This window comes from Ambystoma mexicanum, chromosome 11 (assembly GCF_040938575.1).
Source record: "Ambystoma mexicanum isolate Mex_15411 chromosome 11, UKY_AmexF1_1, whole genome shotgun sequence".
Taxonomy (NCBI): Eukaryota; Metazoa; Chordata; class Amphibia; order Caudata; family Ambystomatidae; genus Ambystoma; species Ambystoma mexicanum.
In genome coordinates this window covers 179421742-179445221 of record NC_090934.1, presented here as the reverse complement: position 1 = coordinate 179445221, position 23480 = coordinate 179421742, and the positions used below count along the sequence as shown (strand labels likewise).

Below are 23480 nucleotides of genomic sequence, written 5' to 3'. Positions count from 1 at the left end.
GTTATCTAGTAATGTCATGTTTAACCTTACTGAAAACTGATAGGGTAGCATTCATTATTGTACTATCCAAAATTACAAGATTATAAATGGTGTACTTCTCTGGTGCATCCTGCAGTCATTGCCTATGTTTATATAGGATTAGGTTTCTGTATTAACAACACTCAATACAATGATTTTAGATGAGTACATTCTTTAATAGATTAAGTAGTTCATGATCGGTCTCCCGATCATCCCTGACATCTTGTTAATAACAATATAAATACAACTCCTTATAGGGACTTTTTTTTTATTCAGCTGAATTTAATCAACTTTTCAATTTTTCTTTTACACACATCAAAATTATCAATCAATTCTTAATGTACAAATTATCAGTTTTCATCATACAATTACTAACGGAAAGATTAACACAATTCCTACAACCATCAGGTTACTGCTACACTTGAAAATTCAAAACAATTATCAAACACATCTTATCCTTCCATTGATGATGAAAAACCAATATGAAATTCTTAAAAATGAAATGAAGTGCCTTATTCTAATTTCAGAGAAGTTAAAGATTGCACAATGGAAACTTGAATAGACACACGAGTTACTCAGCAAAAATGACCAACACTGTTCTTCTAAAGCACTCACATATTTGCCATTTAGCAAAATGAATGGCCCTCAGTCCAATGATGGCAGGACAATATACAATCAGATGCTCAACAGTTTCTGTACAATCACGATGCTGGCATAAGCAGACATTTTCCACCCCTTAGTTCTTGTGATGCTGACGCAGCTAATTTCTGCTTAACTATAGATTGTAACAGAATCTTAATATAGATCGATAATGGGGAGATGGAGATTTACAGATATTATTCTATCAAGCCTAATGATTTGTCACGAAAAATGTCAGTAGGCACACTTTTGTATTGTAAACACAACTGTTATCAATCCAGTCTGTACGGTAGATGTTATTAGCCTTGTCTTGGTTTGATAACAGATCAATTGTTACATCAGCATGTACAAGAATATGATAAACCGTTGTTAACCACTGTTGTACAAATGTATGTTGACTGGAAAACAAATATGCAGACAAGGTCTTGAGTAATAGATTTGACTTAGTTGATATTAGGCACTTTTGAGGCAAGGCACATAATCTTCAGTGGTAGATTGCGTTGAGCGATACCAAACCCAGCTCCCACCGAATCCAGGAGTATTTTGTCTCCAAAAGTTTGCTACGATTTTGCTCAAAACAATTGATGGTAAAGGCTCCAATGTTTCAAGGCCATACAGTATGCACAGTGTTGCCTTCTGTTTCCAATATAGCAAGGCTGGAGTCGATGAAAATTTACCATAGCGATGTAATATAGCCCTGGCTTGGGATATGGCTGTATTTAGTTAACGCTCAATGCCAGCCATATGTCCCTTTGAGACCATGCCTAAGTAGATGTAGCTTGGGACAATGGCTAATTCAATTTGATTGACCATAATATCACATTTTTATTGTGCTTATTTGGTGTATATTAAACAATTTGCGATTTAGCTGTTCATTTTCATTTCATTCTGATGTATATAGTTATCAAAGGCGGCTAATAGTTTTTGGAGCCCAATCGGTGTTTTTGATACGAGAACTAAATCGTCTGCGTACAGTAACGCCTTAATGGCATTCCCATTGATTTTAGGAGAATCAGAACATACCGTTTCAAAAACTGATCTCAAATCATGAATAAAGTAGTTGAATATTGCCGAGGCCAACAAGCACCCCTGTATAAGGCCACGTGAAGTGGGGGTGGAACATGACAAACCATCCAGTGTTAGTCGAACACGAATAGATGTATTGGAATGATCACTATAAATGATGGCACATAGTGAAAGGGGCATTAATCTCTAATCAATTTTAATATCAGCAGTACACATGACAGCAAAAAAGATTGCTTGTTTAGATGATTGACATTGCAGCTTCATTGCATTCAAGCAAAATAGATTTATATTGGTGCCCATACCAGCTACAAAACCAGATTGCTGGGGATCACGAAGGTGATTCGATAATGTCTACGCCTTAAAGTCTCTTAAAATTAACTTTGTAAAGATCTTGCCAAGCGTATCTAAGAGCGCAATAGGCCTATAGTTCTCAGGCAATGTTGGTCTCCTTTCTTAAAAATGTGGACTATTAAAGATGTTTGCCAAGAGTGGGGCAAGACTTTCGTTTTTAGAACTTGATGGAATAAGTTATTCAAAATAGTCGCCCAGAGATGGGAGTTGAACTCTAACATTACATTATTTAACCCATTGGGGCCAGCTGCCTGAGATCCTCTTGCTTTTTTGATGTAGTCTTCAATTGTACTAATTGGACATTCAACTAGCCACTTAGTTTTAGTTCTTCTTTCATACAGTTATCCGCTCGTCTATCTGTGTATAGCTCTGTGAAGTGAGCAACCCATTGTTGCTCTTGCACCCCGTACTCCTGTTATTGAGTAGCGTCCAGATTTCAGCAGAATTTTTGGAAGTTGCTGCTCTCACCATTGCCTCACTGTCCTGTTGGAATAGGTGTCGTCTACAACCTCATAGCCAGTTTTGATACTGACACCACGCAATCTTAGGGCAACATATGGGGACTCAATAGATGACTTTAAAATAAACGTTCTCTCCCTCCGATAGAAGGCACGCCTAGCCCGAACCTCAGGGTCCAAAACATGCAAGTGGTTGGCTGATTGTCTGCCAGTATTAGTGATGTTCTTGAATTGAGAGAGAATGGCATGTATTGCATTGTAAGTAATGCATCATGATTCTGCTCCATTGCTTTGCTCAACGCTAGAGGTTTCGGGACAGACAATGAGAACCACGTTTTAGCGTTATTCACCAATAACACCTGTTTGTGCCAGTGCGGTTGCACTGTTCAGGTGACTATCCACTTGATCTTCAGGGAGAGATCACTGTTCTGCTGGATCCTGATTTCAAAGGTTAAAACCTGCATAAAGAAATTACTATCCACATAAATGTAATCAATGATTCAGTTTAGGGCTTCTCTTCGCCATGTGCTATGCGCTGGAATATAACCGCTAACGGCACCATTGATCATCTGCAAGCTCTTTTCACTCATAAAGGTAGACCATCTCTCAGCCTCCTGATGGGAGTGCCCAGACCTTATGTTTATACAATCAATGTTAAGATCACCCGCTAATATTGTGGCAGTAATGTCTGTCGCCATGGTGATTGAGTCCATCATACTTCTACGTCCTGTCCCCTTTCCTCCATACTTGTGGGACATCTCTCCGTCCTGTGGGACAGGACCAGAGCACTTTGTAAAAAGCATCAAATTTGTTTTCAAAAATGTGTCCTCCCTCTTTCCTGCACGGGGCCCGGCACGCGGCCATAACCCCGCACATCAGTCCTTTTCTCCGCTCGATCGGGCCCGGACGCACTTGCATCCTCGGAAGATTTTCTTCCCTTTTTTTCCCCCTCTGGCTCTCGCTAGCGTTCGTTTACTAGTCTGTCTGTCTTTCAATTTAGACTTTACAGTTTGTTCATCGTATCACCGTCCCGAGGGCGGATCCCCATCCTCTTGTTTTTTTAAGGTCCGGAACACCGTTTGGATTCCTGTTTTTACTGCGACTCCCTTTCGGTCCGGGCACTTCAACGTCGGTTGGAGCGGTGGGAGGAGGTGTTCCGACGAACTCCTCCTTCGCATTTTCAGGCGTTCATCGACGAGAAGAAAAAACGCCCGTTAAGCTCTTTACTTTTCAGAGCACCCCGGCCGGGTGAATACCTTCCCGGGTTCCTTTCGGTCCGGGAGGGGCGTTGATCGCTCTGTTACCGGGGTTCGCCCAGAGGTGCCCGTTGGGCCTAATAATTCTACCAGAGTTTTCTCCGAGGGTCTGTCATGATGCCTACCCCCGGGGCACCAGACGAGGTCCAGCAACCCCAGAAGCAGGCATCAAGTTATTTTGAGCAAGCCCAAAAACCCCTGCTAGGGGCTGTTTGGGTGCAGTCCTGGTGCCTCTGGTGCCAGGCTCATATGGAGAGTCAGTCCTGGCACCATAGGCGCCAGGCTCATAGAGTAGAACTTACCTGATGCAGACCATGCTGCAAGTTTACCTGATGCAGACCATGCTGCAGAGCTCTAAGCCAAATGAGGCTTGGAAGGGACTATTTTACCTTGGGACTAAGGAATACTTACCTGGGACTACTTTGGAAGCTATTTAAACCACGCCCGAAGAGCAGCACACGCTTCGTGTTATTCTGCGCCACGGATAAGCCTGCCAAATGAGGGTTTTCCACGCTCGCACAAGACCCTGGTGGGAGGACGCATTGCGTCTCATTGGGAGGCGTGGCAGACCATCACAGAAGACAGATGGGTCTCGTCAGTCGCCCGAGCGGGCTGCCACTTACCTTTACCCCCTACCCCACCCCTCAACCCTCCTTTTCAGCTGTCGGGCTCACCCTCCCTCAAGGCCGAGGTTCAGAAACTTCTGGACCTCAGAGCTGTGGAACCCGTTCCCCTTGGGGAGCGAGGGGAGGGCTTCTACTCCCGGCTGTTTACGGTGCCCAAACCCAACCAGGCTGGCCTGTGCACCATCCTAGACCTTTCCCAGTTCAGTCTTTTCCTACCCCAAGAGAAATTCAAGATGACGCCCGGCCAGATTCGGTCCTCTTTGCAGATGGGCGATTGGCTCAGCGTGGTGGATCTTCAGGATGCGTACATGCATATCCTGATTTGGAGTCCACACACGGGTGCTTCCTTTTGGCCTCAGCTCGGCGCTGCGTATCTTCACGAAGATGTCGGTGATTGCAGCCTATCTTTGTCTCCAGAGTATCCATGTGTATCCTTATTTGGACGACTGGCTCTTAAGCAGCCCTTGTCTGTTGGCAGCAGCGGGCAACCTCCAGTCTCTCCTTCAGCTCCTGTTCCATCTTGGGCTGTCGGTGAACTGGCGGAAATCCTCCATGACGGTCTCACAGGACCTGATCTTCCTGGGTTTTCGTTGGAATATGATCGACTGCAGAGTGTATCTGACCGGGGACAGAATGGCGGATCTGTTGGCCACGTGTCAGATGTTTGCGCAGTCGGAGAGCATGTCGGCCTGGTGGTTCCAGAGGCTTCTGTACCTCATGGCCTCGTGTGTACTGGCTCTTCCTCGTCTCAAAATAAGACGGACCCAGATGGCTCTTGGGAATTCATTGTGTCAGGCAGTGGATCCGGATTCCATGCGGATAATGGTTCCAGATTCCATGAGTGGAACTGGATTGGTGGTCATCTCTCAGCAATCTGTCTGGGGGCACAGGGTTTCAGGACCCAGTCCCCATGGTGACGATCACGACGGACTCCTCCCTCCTCGGGTGGGGTGCGACGTTAGATCTTTTGTCTCGGACCTCTGGTCGCCTCAGGACAAGCTCCTGCACATAAATCATTTGGAGCTTATGGCGATCTTCCTAGCGCTCAGGGCGTTCAGGCCGCTCATTGTCAACAAGGTGGTCCGCATAAGAACGGACAATGTGGTATCAATGTATCACATAAACAAGAAAGGGGGAACGAAGTCTCCCCAACCCCCCCGACCCCTGCACCCTCGTGGACCTGTCCGTCCAGATTTGGGAGTGGGCCGTGCTTCATGGTGTCTGGCTGCTTGCAGTGCACATCCCGGGCCAGCTGAACGTCACAGCGGATGCCCTCAGCCGGCGGACAGTGGTCAGCTACGAGTGGGAGTTGAAGGCGGAGGTCCTCTCATGGATTTTCTTGCGTTGGGGCACACCGGAGGTGGACCTCTTCGCTACGGCGGTAAACAAGAAGCTTCCTCAGTATGCCTCCAGAGGGGGACTGGGAGCCTCCTCTCTGGGGGATGCTCTCGAGATTCCATGGCACAACATGAGAGCTTGCGCCTTCCCGCCTCTGCCTCTAGTTCGAGCAATTTGGAAGTTGAAGAACTCTGTGAACTGTTCCCTTCTACTGATAGCCCTGTGGTGGCCGGCCAGGTTTTGGTTCTCAGAACTTCAACACCTGTCGGTGTATCCGCCGATCAAGTTACCAGTAACTCACGATCTTCTTCACCAAGGGGAACAGATGTGGCACCCCTCCCCACAATCGCTCAGCTTGGCGGCATGGTGCCTGAGTTCAAGTCTTTAGAGCATCTGAGTTTGTCTGCGGCTAACATGCGCATTATCCAGGCAGCCAGGAAACCCTCTACCAGATCTCAATACAGGAGTAAATGGCTCAGGTTCTGTCATTGGTGTTTGGAGAAGAAGTTGGATCCGAGGGTGGCCATGATTGACACAGTGCTGTCCTTTGTGTCCTCCCTAGCAGAGTCAGGGGTTCATGTTCTGTCATGCAGGACTAATCTCTCAGCGGTTTCCGCTTACCTTTCTACAGACGTGTTTTTATTCCCTTAACTAACCCAGTGGTGGAGGCATTTTGCTGGCTTGACACGCCTCTACCCTCCGGTTCGTAATCCGCACCCGCCATGGGACCTAAATGTAGTCCTGACGGCGCTGTGCCTTAAACCCTTTGAACCAATGGCTACGGTAGACCTCAAGTACTTGTCTTGGAAAGTGTCCTTTCTGGTCGCCGTTACGTCAGTGAGGAGAGTGAGTGAGCTCCAGGCATTGTCGGTGGAGCATCCTTTCTTGGTCTTCACAAGGACAAGGTAGTCCTTCAAACAAACCCGGCTTTCCTACCGAAGGTAGTGACCGAATTCCATCTGAATCAGTCGATCTCCCGTCCAGTCTTTTTTTCCGAACCCTGCCTCAGAGGCTGAAGGAGTTCTACACTGTCTTGATTTCAGAAGGACAGGACTTCCTACCTTAGTTCTTAACTTTTTGTCACCTTCGGTAACCCTCAGGGCAAGCCGGCGTCTAAGGCAACTATTTCCAGATGGATTGCCGCCTGCATCTGAGTCTTTCACCGTCCAAAGGCTGAAACCTCCTAAAGGTATCCATGCACACCTGGTGCGGGGCAAGGCAGCTGCGGTTGCTTTTCATAAATGTTCCCTGGGAGTCCATCGCTAGGGCAGCTACTTGGGCCTCCCCCATCTGCTTTCTGTAAGCATTACTGTCTCAACATGAGCTCTAGAGCTGATGCTCAGTTTGGTCAGGCTGTGCTGAAGAACCTGTTTCAGTAAGGGGTATTTCCATCCACCCGTAGTTCCTGTAAGGAGTGCTTGGAAATCTCCCATAAGTATGGAGGAAAGGGGACGGGACGTAGGAGTATTAACAGGTTAGTCACCTTAGTGACCACCTTACTCCTAGTCCATAGTCCCCTTTCCTCCATACGCCCGCCCGCTGTCCCCTCTAATTCCTCTGTTACTGCTAATGGGTCTTTGACCCGGCGATAGAAAGGGACTGATGGGCGATGCACAGGGTGGAGCCAAGATGGGCGGGGTTACAGCTGCGTGCCGGGTCCCGCGCAGGAGAGGGGGACACATTTTTGAAAAAAATGTGGATGCTTTTTACAAAGTGCTCCGGTCCCGTCCCACAGGACGGAGAGATGTCCCACAAGTATGGAGGAAAGGGGACACTGGACTAGGAGTAAGGTGGTCCTACGGTGAGTAACCTGGTAATTGGTGCCAAATCTTGATAAAAGAAATCATCTGCTATACCTGAAAGATTGTGGTATATATTTAATAGGGCAATATGGCCCTGAGCACTCCCCAGCGTGACGAATTGTATAAATGGGCTAGAAGAAAGCTACGGTTCAACAAAAACCGAGGTCCTTTTTGCAGCCACCAGTAGGCCAGATGATGGTCTTCCCTTGAGTCCCGCAATTTCAGGCACCAATGATATATTATAATTATCCCACACCGGCAATGTCAAAAGCCATGTCATTGAACTTTGTGAGTGGGAGTGGCCCCTTGTGTTCCAGCTAGCCAGTGAAATGAAGGTGTGGCTTTGGGTTCACTAGTTATGCTTTCGTAGGAAATGGTGTAATAGTCTGATGTGCCTTTGATCATTACCAGTGGACGGATACTCACTGGGGGGTACTTCTAACTGTTCATCATAGCTTCTCGACCGTGCTGGATCTTAGATAGAAAACCCATATTGAATAGTATCATTTTTGCCTTCCAAATCACATTCAGAACCACTCCAGATGCAATCCAAAGTCTTACAGTCGAAGGTTTGTTCTGAAATGAACTCAACCTGATCTAGATCACCAGTGGTGGTGATCTCCAGTTCAACTACCTCATTGAAAATGTTTAGGACGCTTCGTCTTTCCAGGTCATACGATCTAAAGGAGCCCCACGGCACTTCATGATTAGTGAATGACAAGTGTTATGAATGTTCAACTGCCGGGAGCGCTCCATCGCCACACCCTGATTCCCCTTCAGGATCTGCTGAGCTGAATGTTTGATTTTGCGAGCATTCTAAATGCATATTCAAAGAAAGCTGGATTGGTATTTGGGTATGGCCAACAGGATCATTCATATCTACATTCACATTTGTATTAGGCACGGGCATTTGGGTCCGAGGCGTTGCTGGTGGTATGAGGCATTACATTGGTGACGAGATAGTCGCAGGTTTTTCTAAATATGCGTCCACTGCTTTTTTGATGCGCTCAATGGAGCGGGTCAAGTCAGGAGTTTTGGGAATAGCTTGGGATGCACTGTTGGGCAACAGGCTCGATGAAACTGGAACATTTACCAGTGGTTTCTGTGCGATTTTGGGCTTATTTGTTCGATAACTTTATAAGACTGTTTAATGGTGAATACACTGAGGGCGGTTTGAGATGGCAAATGATGATTTGTTGGAGGACTATCCTCATGCGTAGCTTGAATTGGGTTAGAAGGGGTTCCAAGATTAGCATTCACCGGTGCACCCATTACCTGTACAAAAGGTGGCAACACCTGATCTCATTGTTGGGTTGGTCCTGCGGCTTTGGGGACCCCAGTGATGGCTTTTAAAAATGAGGTCAAACAGTTTCTCTTGGTTTTTGGTGCGGTCATGTTTTTCGTTTTTTATATAAGAGTCTGTTTTACCATTCTTTTCTTCTTCTTTTTTTTTTTTTTTTTTTTTTTTTTTTTACTTTGTTGCTGCTTTTTTTGTAAGAGGCTCAGGATTATTAGTTGTCTCTGGAGTCAAAGAAGGCTCCACCGTCTGGGAAGCTCGGGCCAGGGAGCTAGGTGGTGACCTCTCATCGTGATGGTGTTGAGCAAAGGGGTGTTATTAAATGTTGTTGCAAAGTTAGGGTCCTGCACGGCCATTGGCGGAACTGCCAAGGAGGAGATTGTCTCATAAGGTCTTTAAATTTGAGGTCATCCAATGTGATAGGATTTCTAAAAGCGGCTTGTTTTGTCACCTTCAGGTCTAGGATTTCGAACAGTTGTAATAAGCTTAGCAAGGTTGTATTTATAGCAGATAATTTAAATTCAATCATAGCAGCCTGAGAAAGGGTCTTGTCTGGTAAGACTAGCAGGTTTACTAGCTTGTTGAGGCGTGGTTTGGGTGTATAACGAAGAGGCAGACTGAATCGAGGAGTTCATAGAGCCTCTTTCACACTGCAAGGGGCGCTTGATGTAAATGGATAGATGGAGATTCGCATTGACTTGCGTAAATCGAAATATCTGCACCATTCTAGACACTCAATAGATTGGTTTAGGTTCACTGGAGAAGGCGGCGTTATGAGGACTATCTACGCCACCATCTTCGGTTTGCAACATAGTGCAGTCAGAGTGATTGCATCTGTGAAGGAATTACTGCAGAGTGCATCCGCGCCTGTAAGGAAAACTGGCTAATGCCCGCAGCTCCAAACGTGCGTGTCGTGGCTCCAGTAAAATGGTTTTGTGATAATGGAAAAGCCGTAAAGCTGGTCTGTATCAACTTGGGCATTGACATTTCACTGGGCAATGTCTTTGGTTTTGTTACCGGAGTGAGGGTAATGGTACATGAGGAACGTCTATTGACTCCACCCACCGCCATCGTGTTAAAGATGGGATGTAAATGTGAAGGCATAAATGATTTGATTTTAAAGAGTTTTGAGAAAATGACATAAAATCATGCAGAAGCATACCTTGTATTCTCACAACTAATATAATGCGTAAAGTACCACACCTACACCGCCATGCGGGCCAAGCGGTACTTAATCACAGTACTTTGTTCACGCGGGTGCGCAAGCGTTCTCGTGAAGTAGAGAATTTGGTGGGCGGCACCAAAACTTGACGTGCCAAATACAACAAACGTTGCTCTGAAACAAACGGGCAATAAAAACTTGAAACTTGCAACTTGACATGCAGCTTGGTCACGTGAATAGGTCACCTTAATCACTTTAGCGTCTACAAAGAAATTTGAAAAGATCAAAGTCCAATGATCACTCAGACGAGCAGGGGTCAGGGTCTGCAAGCGGGCCAAGCGGTACTTAATCACAGTACTTTGCTCACGAGTGCGTAGGGACTTCATCAAAATGTATTTCACGTGATGTCATCAGTGATGTCATCAATGACATTTGTGATGTCCTCTTTGATGTCCTAGGAGTTAGTCTTAGCAGTGCACGGTGGTGGCGCGAGTTATGGTGGCTTAGCTTACCATAACTGGTGAATTTCTTGGGTTTTTCGGTTTTACTTGTAACCATAACGTCCCTTTAACAAAGTTTTTTTTTTCAGTGAATTTCATGGGTTTTTACCTGTGCATGCTATTTTCCTACAACTCGTTGCAGGTCCGAATCGCCAAGTTCGCATCGACAGAGAAGCCCTGCAAGGACAACTTCTCCTTTTGAGTTGGTGGGACCAATCAACTCCCAAGTAAATGACCTGGATGCCCATCTCGGAGCTGGTTGAATTTCCTCAGAGTTGCTGCAGGAAACCGTAGAGCCAGGGAGACGGACACCAGATTGTGTGCATTGCTTGTAAACTAGCCTAATTATTTTATTTTTATTTAGCTGAATTTAATCAACTGTTAAAACAAAAGATCATATGTTTACATTTTGTTCACAAATTGATATTTTACAAAGATTGAGAACATTCATACAAAAGGTTAAGAAAACAAAACTATAAATGTAACAATTTTGAGTTTTAAATTAAAAGTAGTAAACCAAGTACAGTGAATAAAATGTTTGATCATATGATTAAGCTAAAAGTAACTCCCAAGATTTAGTAATCAAGTGATAAAAAGTATTGTAACATTGGTCAAGATCAAACATCATATTCATCCATTTGTCTGTCAAGTAGCTTAAGCTCAGAAAGAAACCTAATTACATCAATTCTTAATGAAGGATTATTGCCTTCTAAGATTAATTGGCCTACAGCTTTTGGCAGATCTTCCAGACTCCCACGAAGCAGAAATTCCACCCCTCCCCACCCCCAACCCCAGTTGAGCAGGATCTCAGATGTGAGGAAAGTCCAACATGACAGCCAGGAACCGCGCTTATTGCCATTTGCTGTACCGCAAGCAACTGAAATGCAAAACAGCCACTTTGCCGGTAGCAAGCTTTGACAGTGGCAGTACAGTGCAAGAGTCCCCGATGCCCTCCCTCTTTGCTCCATGACAGAGGCCCAGGAACAGTGAGATCTGCAGAGCTGCACAGGAACAGACTTCTTCATCAGCATCTTTTTCTTCTTTACTAAGGTACTGTAAAACTAGCCTGAGAGAACTTACCTTTTACTGTGGAAGTGCTTGTAACTTCTGCAACTCACAAGTCTAATCCGCTTGTGGCCCTACATGTGGTTCTTTTTTTTTCTCTAATACTCCTAAGAACTTGTGCAAAGACTTTTCCATTTGCTTACCTGAAGTGCTGCATCCTATATAAGGACTTTGGCGTATTGACGTTGGCTTAGCCTATTGAATTGAATGACCCTTCCAGTGCTATCTGAAAGTATTTGCTGTACTTATGAATATTTGTAAATTCTTGTGTTCTAATAACAGTTGCCTTTTTACTTTTTTAAAGTGTTCTGAGTGCCAACAGTAAGATATTAATGTCCCATGCACCCTTGTTACTGAAGTCACCTGTGGGCGTAGGTTGTCTGTGGGCCATCCCAAAAAGGTTTTGTCTGATTCAGAAACTCAGTGTACATTATTGAAGTAGATTTGTGTTACTATTCTATTGCTCCCTTCTGAAGAAGGCTTTAACTGACTGATCAATTATTAATTGTTTATGCACAAAACCTTGTTTACCAGTTTATTTGAATACTGGTAACACAATCTTTGTAACTCCACTACAGCTCACATTTCTCCACTTGAGATAGGTCTGGCTGCTCAACATGATGCCACAACTGTGTGGTACAAGCTTATACTAAAGTATGGGTTTCCTGTACCTGTAGTCAGTTGTTTGTGTTCCCAGAGGGCACTGCATACAAACTTTGCCTAACCGAGTATCCTTCCTGGTGGCTATTGGGCTAGGCGAGTGTCTGAGCTGCAAGTCCTCGTAATCAACCAACCATACTTGCCGTTCCAAAAGGACAGGGTACTTCTCATGACAAACTCGCGATTCATTCCTAGGTACCCACTGATGTTCACAAGAATTCCACGATAACCTTAAGATTTTCTTTAGCAAGCTCTCTTCACTGGCAGAGGTGGCATTACACATCGCTCAACCTCAAGTGAGCATTCAAGTATTACATTGACAGGACGCAGTCCTTCCAAAAATCAACACAACCTTTATTAGCATATGGCCCAACGAATAGAGGCAATGCTCTAGCCAAACCAAGCAGAACCGGGTGGATCTTGTTGGCCATTGTCTTCTAACACAAGTCAATGGGAAATAGGACAATTTGGTGCACACTTATGAGACTTGTGAATTGCTAACAAGAGCATGATATAGTTACAGTATTGTGGAAGGTCGCTGGAATTAAACTGTCAGTGGGAATTGTTTTAATTGTGGACGCAGGCATTTAAGGAAGATTGTCCGCCATACTTGAACAGTCCTTTTATAAAAAGTCTGCTATAACATGATAGAAAGGTGATTTGTTAGCCCTGAGGAAGACCTGTAGTAGAAGGGGTCGAGTTGGCACTGAGGAAGACCTGTAGTAGAAGGGGTCGAAACACGTGTTGGCATCAAATAAGATAATCACCGTTAGAAAATTAATGTGTTAGAAAAAGAAAGATTCAAGTTGTATATTGTATGAACTTCCTATTAAGGAATTTGAATGCCGATTACTAGCTCCTGCAGCTAAATTGATGGACTATGCACAGTGGATAAACCAATACATAGTTGATAGTTAAAATAGTACTTGCTTACCTGAATATAACCTTACCTTGTGTATATAAAATAAATAGCTATTTTGCTATAACTACAAGCGTTTAAGAGTTAATTGTTCTTAGCTATAGTTCACATCTCCCTCCTAAGATAAGCCTGGATGCTCTGCCATACTACCAAACCTTTGAGTAGTACAGGCATTTACTAGGAGGTGGGGCCTGTATGCAAAGGGATAGTTTTATAAAGTCTTACTACAGTTAAACATTAGGACAACTCCCCTAAAACAGCATCTCAGATTACTCTTTACTATTAAGACGCAAACCTTTTCTAGGGAGGGGATTCTGTTCTTTTGCTTTCCATTCATATTTTAATTTGTATAAAAGCATTGTCAGCCTACCTGACTGTTGGTGGAAAACTACTCCATGTTATCAAGTTTAGCAATAAAAGATGCTAGTCATTCCATGGAATATGCTTTTTTCACTTTTTCAGAAGGGTTGGTGGATGTCATCCTGTACCATCAGCCAGATGACAAGAAGAAGAACCGTGGCTTCTGCTTCCTGGAATATGAAGACCATAAATCTGCCGCTCAAGCAAGGCGTCGGTTGATGAGTGGGAAAGTAAAAGTATGGGGGAATGTTGTGACGGTAGAGTGGGCTGACCCAGTAGAGGAGCCAGATCCTGATATCATGGCTAAGGTAATGTTACTTGCTCATACCCACTACTGTGAACTTTATATATTTTTTTTATCCTTTATGGACCATTGCTGGATTTCAAAGAACAAACGTTAAACTTAAAAACCAGATGCACCCAAAATGCTTCCTAACAGAATTATATACCGGTTTAATCATAAATGTGTAACTACACTGGTATGGCATGTTTAGTTCTCAGTTACCTACTGGCAGTAGATACCATTCACTTTTATGTATGCTGTAAAGTCAGTAAGACTATTCAAGGAGACAATTGTTGGCATATAGTTTCCTGATGCCTCATTGGAGAGAGAACCAGTGCTCAGACTAAGGTAACTTAAGGGCTAAGGCCTCCACTTACTCCCAAGAGCCCTGTCCTCCCTTCCCATTCCCTGAAGTTCAAATAAAAATAAATAAATCCCAACCTACTCCCCCACCCCGTGGCCACACTACTTGTAAGTACTTCACTCTTTGTCATCTTATCCCATATGTGCCTATCCCAAGGGTCTGGTTCTCACCCGCTTTGATCTGTCTGAATCCACATTTGCCTGGAAGCAGCTATATACACTTCGTTTCGCCTATACCATCCAATCCTTTCACAACGTAGCCCGATGTGACCCCCTTGTGGGATCACAAGCTTCAAGCCGTGACTTGCCAGTGATTTTGTCCAACACCAAGCTTCAGAACTTGCCTAGCGTATGCCATCAGCACAACGCCATCTATACACAACAGGAGGCTGGGGGGGTGGGGTGGCAGCAATGTGCCCACTGGACCCTACTGTACAGGCACTGTTGATCACTGTTTATCGTAGACTATTTGCAATCCCAAGCTGTTATCTAAGGCACTTCTAACCCACTCTTGCCGAGTCCACAGATTGTTCTATATTACCAATGTTGCTACGCCTTCTAGCCTAATGTATGTTCACTCCAATTGCATTGTCTATTTGCCTAATCCATACATTGCCTATTCACTCACTGTATTCATAGCCTATTTGTGCATTGAGACTACTCAGTCCATATCTCGACGCATCTTGCCCATATCGTTATGCCCTCTCAACCTATTGCATGCCCAATCGAACTGTATTCAATCTATTCTGCCTAGATCCACAGATTGTTGCACCTTGCTTATGCTGCTATGCTTATTGATTTACTGCATGTAGTGGGAACACCAGAAACCACATATTGTACTACTTATACTGTAAACTAAATGGCCCACTGCCCACACTGTCTACTACGCACTGCCTAGATTGTGTACTGGACAGTTCATTGCCCATATTGTGTATTCGATGTTACCCTTATTGTGTACTTAACTGCATACTCACCACACTACGTACTACAGTGCATGTACTGTGAAATCGCCACCCTACAAATTGTTATGCCCTCAAAATGTTACGAACTCACACACTTTAATAATGGTCATGCCAGTAACTACATCATGCATAATTTACTCTGTACTCTCCCATTTTTACTTGCTACTACCAGAACCGACACTAGGCAACCATTTGATTCTGAACAAAGGGCGCAACAACAACACCTACTTATGATCCCCACTACAAACATTGGCTCTAGGATCAAAGCCACCCCCTTCTTACCAGCACTGAACCTCAACAGACTGGATGCCTCTCTGAGGCCAACCATATTCCTCCCCAACTTACTACCAACTCCACCTAGGAATAACACGGATACGCCCGATATAACCACCTTTAATAAGACTTAGTCTCATTGAAGGCCTACCTACCACATGCCCCAATGTTAATGACAGAAATCTCAGACTTCGGTCTAGGTCCGAACATGTCGAACATAGCCCCAAGGAATTCAGACACTAAACCCACCCAACATAGATCAAGTCCTAACCAAAAACAGCCTATGCCTAGAAACAGCCTATGCCTAGAAACAGCCCACCATACAACCCAAAGCAGTCTATCAGAGGTGACTTAATTAACGCCAGGTCTCTTGTAGCCCACGCCACTGAGATTGCAGACCTCACTCTGTCCAACAACCTAGACTTCCTTGCAGTAACAGAATCCTGGCTGTATGCGGCAGCAGGCCCTTCTCTTGTACTAGCAGTCCCCAAGAACAAGTCCATTAGAGTGGGCAGACCCAAGTCTAGAGGAGGAGGAGGCACCGCCATCATATTCAGAACTGCCCTAGAAATGACAGTGGCCCCTTCAGCTCCCTTCTCGTCATGCAAGCTTCTCTCTGCGAAACTTCAAACTTTGCCCAAAAGCACCATCACTATACACTTAATATACAGGCCTCCTGGACCCGTAGGCTCATTCGAGGAAGACATCACGACTCTACTTGCTGACAACACCAAAACAACATCGCAAATATTAATCCTTGTTGACTTCAATTTAGGATATAATGACCCCTAACAATCTCCCGTAATCGCCGCAGCTAATGTCCTAACTGAACATGGATTCACACAAACTATCACCCAACCTACTCATTAGAAAGGTAAGACTCTGGATTGGGTAGCAGATCTAAATTGTAATATCACATTGAACAAGACTCTACCTGAAACTTGGACTGACCACTACATTCGTTTGAGTTCAGCATCTAGTTACTGAATAAATTGTGCCCCATGGCGCACCTGTGTCCCACCAGAAACAAACGCTATATTACTGCCAATGCTATCTTATCTCTAGTAATCCCTCCACTAAGTGTTCTACCCATTATTAACAATCCCAACCTGTTGGTAGAGGCCTACAACGCATCCATGGCCAAAGCCATAGATCTAATTGCTCCCCTTAAAATGCGCAAAGGGTAACCAAGAGCACACATGAATTCCTGGTTCACCCCTGAACTAAAGACGCTACGATCTGAAAAGAGGAAACTTGAAACAATCTGGAAAAACATCCCCTCATCAGAGAACAAAACAAGCCTAACCAACATTACTGCCAAATATAAAGATGAGATCAACCACACTAAGCGGGATACCTTCAACAGAACAAACCAAGCAGAATCCAGCACTAAAGGAACTCTTCAGTATACTGAGAGAGCTGGATAGCCCAAGCCCACCCACAGATGTATGCCTAAAAGACAAACCCTGGTGCACTAGTATCCAAAATGCGCTCACTAACAAAATTACTGGCTTTCAGACTAAAATAACAAACGGGGTCAACTAATCGATTCTACCTCCACCTGCCACCCCCTCGCAACAGTCCTCAGGCTTTAAATTTACTAATGTATCAGTACCAGAGGTACAAAAAAATTATAGCATCATTGAAACACTCTAATTGCCACGGTGACAATTGTCCAGCACAGATTATCAAAGATGCGGCTAGAGACCTGGCTCCATTTATTACTAAATTAATCAACGCATCTTTTTCCATTAGCATTGTATCTAGCAACCTGAAGGAATCATGGTTACAACCCTTACTCAAAAAAACAAACGCTAGACCCGTAGGATTCCCCCAAACGCAGACTGATCACCACAGTACCCTTCCTGTTAAAAATCCTAGCTAGGGTTGCACACTTGCAAATCCAAGACTATCTAGAGACTAATAAAATCTTGAACACGACAATCTGGCTTCAGACCTCAACACGGGACAGAAACCGCCCTGGTCGACCTCAAAAGCCAGATAGACAAACTTGGAGATGAAGGAAGCCTTGCCATCCTTCTCCTCCTTGGCCTGTCGGTTGCGTTTGACCTTGTTGACTACAAGGTTCTGTGATCACCTCGCCTCGGCAGCTCACTTCTCCAGGTCGGCCATCACCTGGATTCAATCATTCCTCAATAATAGAACCATGCGGGTCTTCTCGCCCTCTGCAGCTGCCGACGCAATAACCATCACGTGTGGTGTTCCCCAAGGCTCTTGCGTTTCGCCCACTTTGTATAACATCTTTACAAAGCCCTTGTTTGATAAACTGGACTGTCTGGGTGTCGCCTACACAAACTATGCAGATGACACCCAGATGCTCCTACCTTTGACACGCTCCAACGACCTAGATGTTCATTGTGCAAATGAAATCTACACGGTCATTCAGGCATGGATGGCCTTCCACGGCCTCTACCTGAATGATGACAAAACGGAACTCCTCCTCAAACTAAGTCCCAACTACATGTCCATCAATATAGATGGGAACAACATCCCTATTGCCAAAGATGAAAACACTTTAGGCTTTTATCTTGACGCCACCTCCTACTTAACCAGCAAACATGACCTCATCCACCGCTTACACAGGGAAGCTGATAAGGGCCTGCAGACCCCTCTTATCAACTGAAAGCTGCCTCATCGAAATTGGACTATTGCAACTGTCTCTTCCTAGGTGCCAATAAGACTATATTCAACAAACTACATGCAATGCAGAATAATCTGCCTTAAATATACCAAGAAGAGAGCATATTTCAGCTACCGGAAAACAATGTAAATGGCTCCCCATAAAAGAAAAGATTGAACTTGGAATTCTCTCACCCATAAAGCATAAAGCACTGTACCACACAGCCCCTCTGTACCTCACCAAAAAATTCACTGAGATATTCCACTCGAACCACCTGATCGTTCAACACCTCTTGTCTAGTGGTCCCTAGATATAATCTAAAGGGAGCAGGTGGAGCCAGTTTCTTAGTCCTGGCCGCCCAGTTGTGGAACACCCTCCCCACTGACATTAAAACCATCCAAATGTTTGCTAACATCAGCAGAAGTGTCATCTTGTGGTTACTCAGCAACAACTAATTTGGTACAACATTCATGTAGTCTATTCTCTAATATGTAACTGCACCTATCAATCCTTGCATGTATGTACCCTCTGCTCTATTCACTGTATTCTGTAACCATCCTACTATACTAGAATATGTAATGTAACCGTATTCTTACCTCTGGAGCGCCCAGATACCTCTGGGTCAGGTGCACTATATAAGTACAATAAACCCCTCAACCCTGCCAGTGGCCTCTCTCCCCAGGCCCTGATTGGTTCTGCTGAGGGTTCACATGACCCAGAATAGCAGCACCAATCAAAACAGGCAAACAAAACTTAGGACTGATTTTTCTATACTCTGGCCTGGTGGACAGATGTATAGAAGGCCACCCTAGTATTGTAATAAGTCCAAAATGAACACACAGTCAAGCACTTTAGGAACGCTTTTAGACAAACTGGTATAAAATACTTCTTTACTTATGCTTCTTTGTTGCTTATGCCAAAACTAATATTATGATACATATACACAATTACTAGGGTAGTGCAAAATGCATATCGAACCCCTGAAAAGGAAGCTATGGATTAGTATTCGCACTACTGGCCCACAGAGAATAAATCTTAACTTCAGAATTCCTTCCCTAAGATGTATGGGGCGTTGTGCCCAAAAGTTCAGCAAAGTTGCATACAGTGTGTGAAGCTGGAAAAGAATGAAGTTGTGGTCCAGTAAACAGTTTCAATGGTTAAGGGACAAGTTAATCAGACTAACAAATGGGGTTCCAACTTTCGGAGTGCTGAACAAGCAATGGCAATGCCAAAGTAAGACACGTTTCTAAATGCTATATTAAAGGTACTTATATAGTGCACCGTCACCAACGGAATTGGTCCCCACGCGCTCTGGCAGATCTATAAACGGGAAGGACGGGTAGAGTTAGTCGGGAGGAGGGAGAAAGAGTGGGAGAAGGGGTGTGCTGTTGGCAGCTTCAGCTCAGTATACATCAAGGGCTGTGCTTTGGTGCAAGTATTGGATTGGGCGAGACCTTGTGTGCTGTAGGTGATTGTGTTGATGCAGTGTGGTAAAGTGTGTGCGGATTGCTGGGAGAGAGAGAGATGGTTGTGTTGCTTTTGTGTGGGTTAAGTATGCAGTAGATTGAGGGTTGAGTTAGTATTTGTATTGGATTTGTATTTTATTGATTTATAAAGCGCCTTACGCCAAAGCGCTGTACATGGAACAACATAATACATAAGACATGAACGATAAAACTGTTGAAGCATTACAATATGAATCAAACAACAAAACAGTGAAAAGAGCAATTAACTGAAGGGGAGGGAGGAAAGGGAGATGGGACAGGTTGGGGGGAGTGAAGGAGGAGGGCAGGAGGAGGAAAGGGAGGGTAGAAGAGGGGGGGTAGGGGAGAGAGTCAGGGAAAAGAGTAAAGGGGGAAGTAGAATGGTGTCGGCGTTTCAAGGAGGAGGATGGAGAAAGAGATTTAAGGGAAGTGCGGAATGAAGTGAAGGTGGGGGAAGAACGGATAGCAAGAGGAAGGGAGTTCCAGTGTAGAGGAGCTAAGAGCTGGATGGAGCAAAAACGGGAGGAGGCACAGGGGGTGGGGGTGAAGTGAGAAGGAAATGGTCAGCGGGCCAAAGAGAACGGGAGGGGGAGTAGGAGAGAAGGGAGGAGAGATGGGGGGGCGGGGAAGGAGACCATGGAGAGATTTGAAGACAAGGCAGAGAAATTGAAATTTAAGTTGGGAGTGAAAAGGAAGCCAGCCAAGGTAGGAGAGGGGAAGAGATGGAATCACAGGAGGTAAGGAGAAAGAGGGTGGGAACAGCAGAATGGTAGATGGGTTTAAGAGGGGCAAGGTGAGAAGTAGGAAGTCCAAAGAATAAGGAAGAGCAGTAGAAGATGAGGGAGGAGATTAAGAGTTTAGTAGCGTGTAAAGTGAGAGGGGCGGATTTTGCGAATGTTAATAGTTAATGTTAAATGTCAATGTTAATAATGGGTGTCTGTATCCTGATTCAGGTACTTCTGGTTCCGTTAGTTGTATCCCTGCGGGTGGGGTTGTTGCTGGTTCCTTGTGGGCCATCTCGCTGTGGTGGTGCTGCGCTGATCCAACTGTATCATAGTGAGTATTGTATGGAGTGATGGGTGTCTGAACCTTTTCTTGGGGTGTGGGACTGGGTTGGCAATATCTATTCTCTTGTTATCTAGCGTGATACTGGTCGGTTGAGGCTTAGAATTGTTTGGGGTCGGAGTGCTGTTGATTTGGCGTCCTAGTGCATCATTCTTGGTGAGCCTGTGTACTCAGTCAATAGTTTCCTCCTGTCATGACTATCTTTCTGTTTGTTCTTTGGTTTCCGTAGGGTGAACTTCCTTGGGGCTATTTAGTTGTAGTTTGTGTGTGATGGCGCATTGTGCTTCCCACTGTGTATTGGTGAACATTGTGTAATGATGAAACATTTTGTTTCTCACCCTCTGGATTGGAGCTAGTGGTGCAGGGTTTCTTTTTCCTTCGCCATCTGTTGTGATTAGGTCTGTTGGGAATGGCTATAGTTTAGGGGTCATTGTCCTATTGATGAGTCGTCCTAGTGTTTGTCTGTCTCGCTATGTATATGGTCTTTGGTCATATTGTGGCTTTTTCCCGGTTAGTCTTTTGGTATGTTGTGGGATATTTTCCTTAGGGTTTTTCCATTGATTGCTTGGTGTGGATCAAGGTGTCTCTCCCTTCGTTCATCTATGTTTTAGTTGTGTGTGTGTGCCCCTGTGGCCGGTCTTTCTAGTTATGACGTGAAGAGCCAGGTTTTGAGTAGTTTCCTGAATAGTAGGTGGTTTCTTGTCTTATGCATGTACTTTGGAAAGTCGTTCCAGTTTTTCGGGGTTTGGTGAGGGTATCCTCCCAAGTTTTCTTTTGTTGTAGGGTTTTGGTTCCAGGCGGATGTCCATTCTTGATCTAAGCGTTCTTGTTGGTTGATGTAGACGCAGTTTTTCTCTCAGGAACTCGGCGCCTTGTTTGTGTACTTCTCTATGCGCGATGCACATTGGTTTGAGTTTTATTTGTTGTTTTATTGGTGGCCAACATAGTGTTTTCAGCGCTGGTGTGGTGTGTTCTCTTCGGTGTAGATTCAGAATCGGTCTGGCTGCCGCGTTTTGTATAAGTTGTAGTTTTTTTTAAAGTCGTTCAGGCATACCGAAGTATAGACTATTGGCGTAGTCTACTCTGGACATGACGAAGGCGATGATGATGGTGGTTTTGTTGGCCAACGATAGGAATGGTAAGAACCTCTCTGACGCTCGCATGAGAAAGAAACATTTCTTGGGAAGAGCGTTGTTGGCTCTAGTGTGAGATTGTTGTCCATCAGGACCCCCAGGTTTTTTACAATCGGCGAGGGTGCTGGGGTTGTCCAGAGTTCCCTTGGCCATGGGATGGAGTCGTTTTCGCCTCCATTTTTTGTGATGATCATTATTTGTTTGCCTGGGTTGATTTTGAGGCAGCTGGAGTCCATCCAGAAGAATACATTGCGGAGGCAGTTTTCTAGCGTTGTTTAATTCCGGGTTGTCTTGTATTTTGAATATTGTTTGTGTATCGTCGGCGTAGTTGTAGCAGATGAGGCCATGGCTTTTGATGATTCTGATGAGTATATATAGGTAGATGTTGAATAGTAACGGGGAGAAGGATGATCCTTGTGTTACTCCACAGGTGGAATCTCACATGCTGGATTTGAGGGGTTTCATCCCTACGGTTTCCATTCGGTTTGTTAGGAAAGATTTGATCCATAGTAGGGCAGTGTCTGTTATTCCAAGTCCTTCTAATCTCGTTATGTGGGTGTTGTGGTTAACTGTGTTGAATGCTGCTGATAGGTCTAGGAGTATCAAGACAGTGCTGTTGTCCAAGTCTGTTCATTTATAGATCGTCCCATATTGAGAGTAGAGTGGATTCCATTCCTCTCAATGGTCTGAAGCCAACTTGTGCCTGGTCTAGTAGACCGTGCTCTTCTATGAAATCTTGGGTCTGGGTCGTTTTGTATATGTACGTTTCGAGCAGTTTGGCTGTGTACGGGATGTTGGAGATGGGTCTGTAGTTGGAGAGGTCCTTTACGTCTCCCACTGTATCTTTGAGTAGTGGCCTGATGTATGCAGTTTTGAAGGCTTGTGGCACTTTCCCATTGTGATAGAAAGGTTGAGGACATTTCTGTGATATTCCATGGCCGTTCCTAGTTTAAGAATTGATTTGTATTTCTGTCGGGCAGGTGTCTTCGGGAGACTGAGTTATTGTTTTCATTCACCAGTTTGACGAATGTCTCTGCTGATATTTCTGGAAAGCTTTGTAGTTTGTGTGGGTGTTCCTCCTGGCTGTAGGTGGGGATTGTGGTCAGATCAGGAGGCCTGCTTTGTATGGTTTGTTGGATGCTGGTGATTTTGTTTTTGAAGTGGTCTGCAAGGTCATTGCATAGTTACGTGGACTGAGTTGGTGTGTTACATCCCGGAGGTTTTTTTATTTCATTTGATTTTGAAGAGTTTTTTGGGTGTTTGGTGCTTCAAAGATTCGGTTGTCGTAGTGTTTCCTCTTCACTGTTTGTATGCGCGGTTGTGTTGTAGGAATTTCAGTTTATTCGCAGCGTTTTGTTTTCTCCAATCAAGTTCTAGTCTTTGGTTTTTCCTTTTCATGGTGCGAAGTAGTGGGGTGAACAATTTTCCCAGCGTCAGCCTCAGCCCTTGATTCCACTGGGTTGCAGGTTCAAGCAGCTCTCAGGTTGATGTCTAATGCTGGTGCAAGATCTCCCAGTTGAAGAATGTTGGGACATAAGGGCTTAGTAAAACCATTCAACTGAGACAGTACAAGACTCAACTCTTAGTATAAGGCTGTACCACCTGAGTATATGGTAGTGTAGACAGAGCAGTCAGGCTTATCTTATGAGGGAGAGAGGGCTGTAGACAAAGAAATTGTAATACACAAATGATCCAAAGAAAAACTGTGTATTGTAAAAATACATTTTTTATTTAAATACAAGTAGGCCAGGATAAATCTTGGGAGAAACTACTATCACAGATGATATAAACACATTATA

At 44.6% G+C, this 23480-nt stretch overlaps 1 protein-coding gene across 3 annotated transcripts in view; it reads left to right on the top strand.

Annotated features, from left to right (window-relative positions):
• HNRNPR (heterogeneous nuclear ribonucleoprotein R) overlaps positions 1–23480 on the top strand; it is an 872346-nt gene that overhangs the window by 578367 nt on the left and 270499 nt on the right. For all 3 annotated transcript variants that reach the window (XM_069622744.1, XM_069622746.1, XM_069622745.1), the window contains one exon: positions 13580–13785. In XM_069622744.1, the coding sequence (XP_069478845.1) occupies positions 13580–13785 (206 nt within the window). The remainder of the gene's footprint in view (positions 1–13579; positions 13786–23480) is intronic.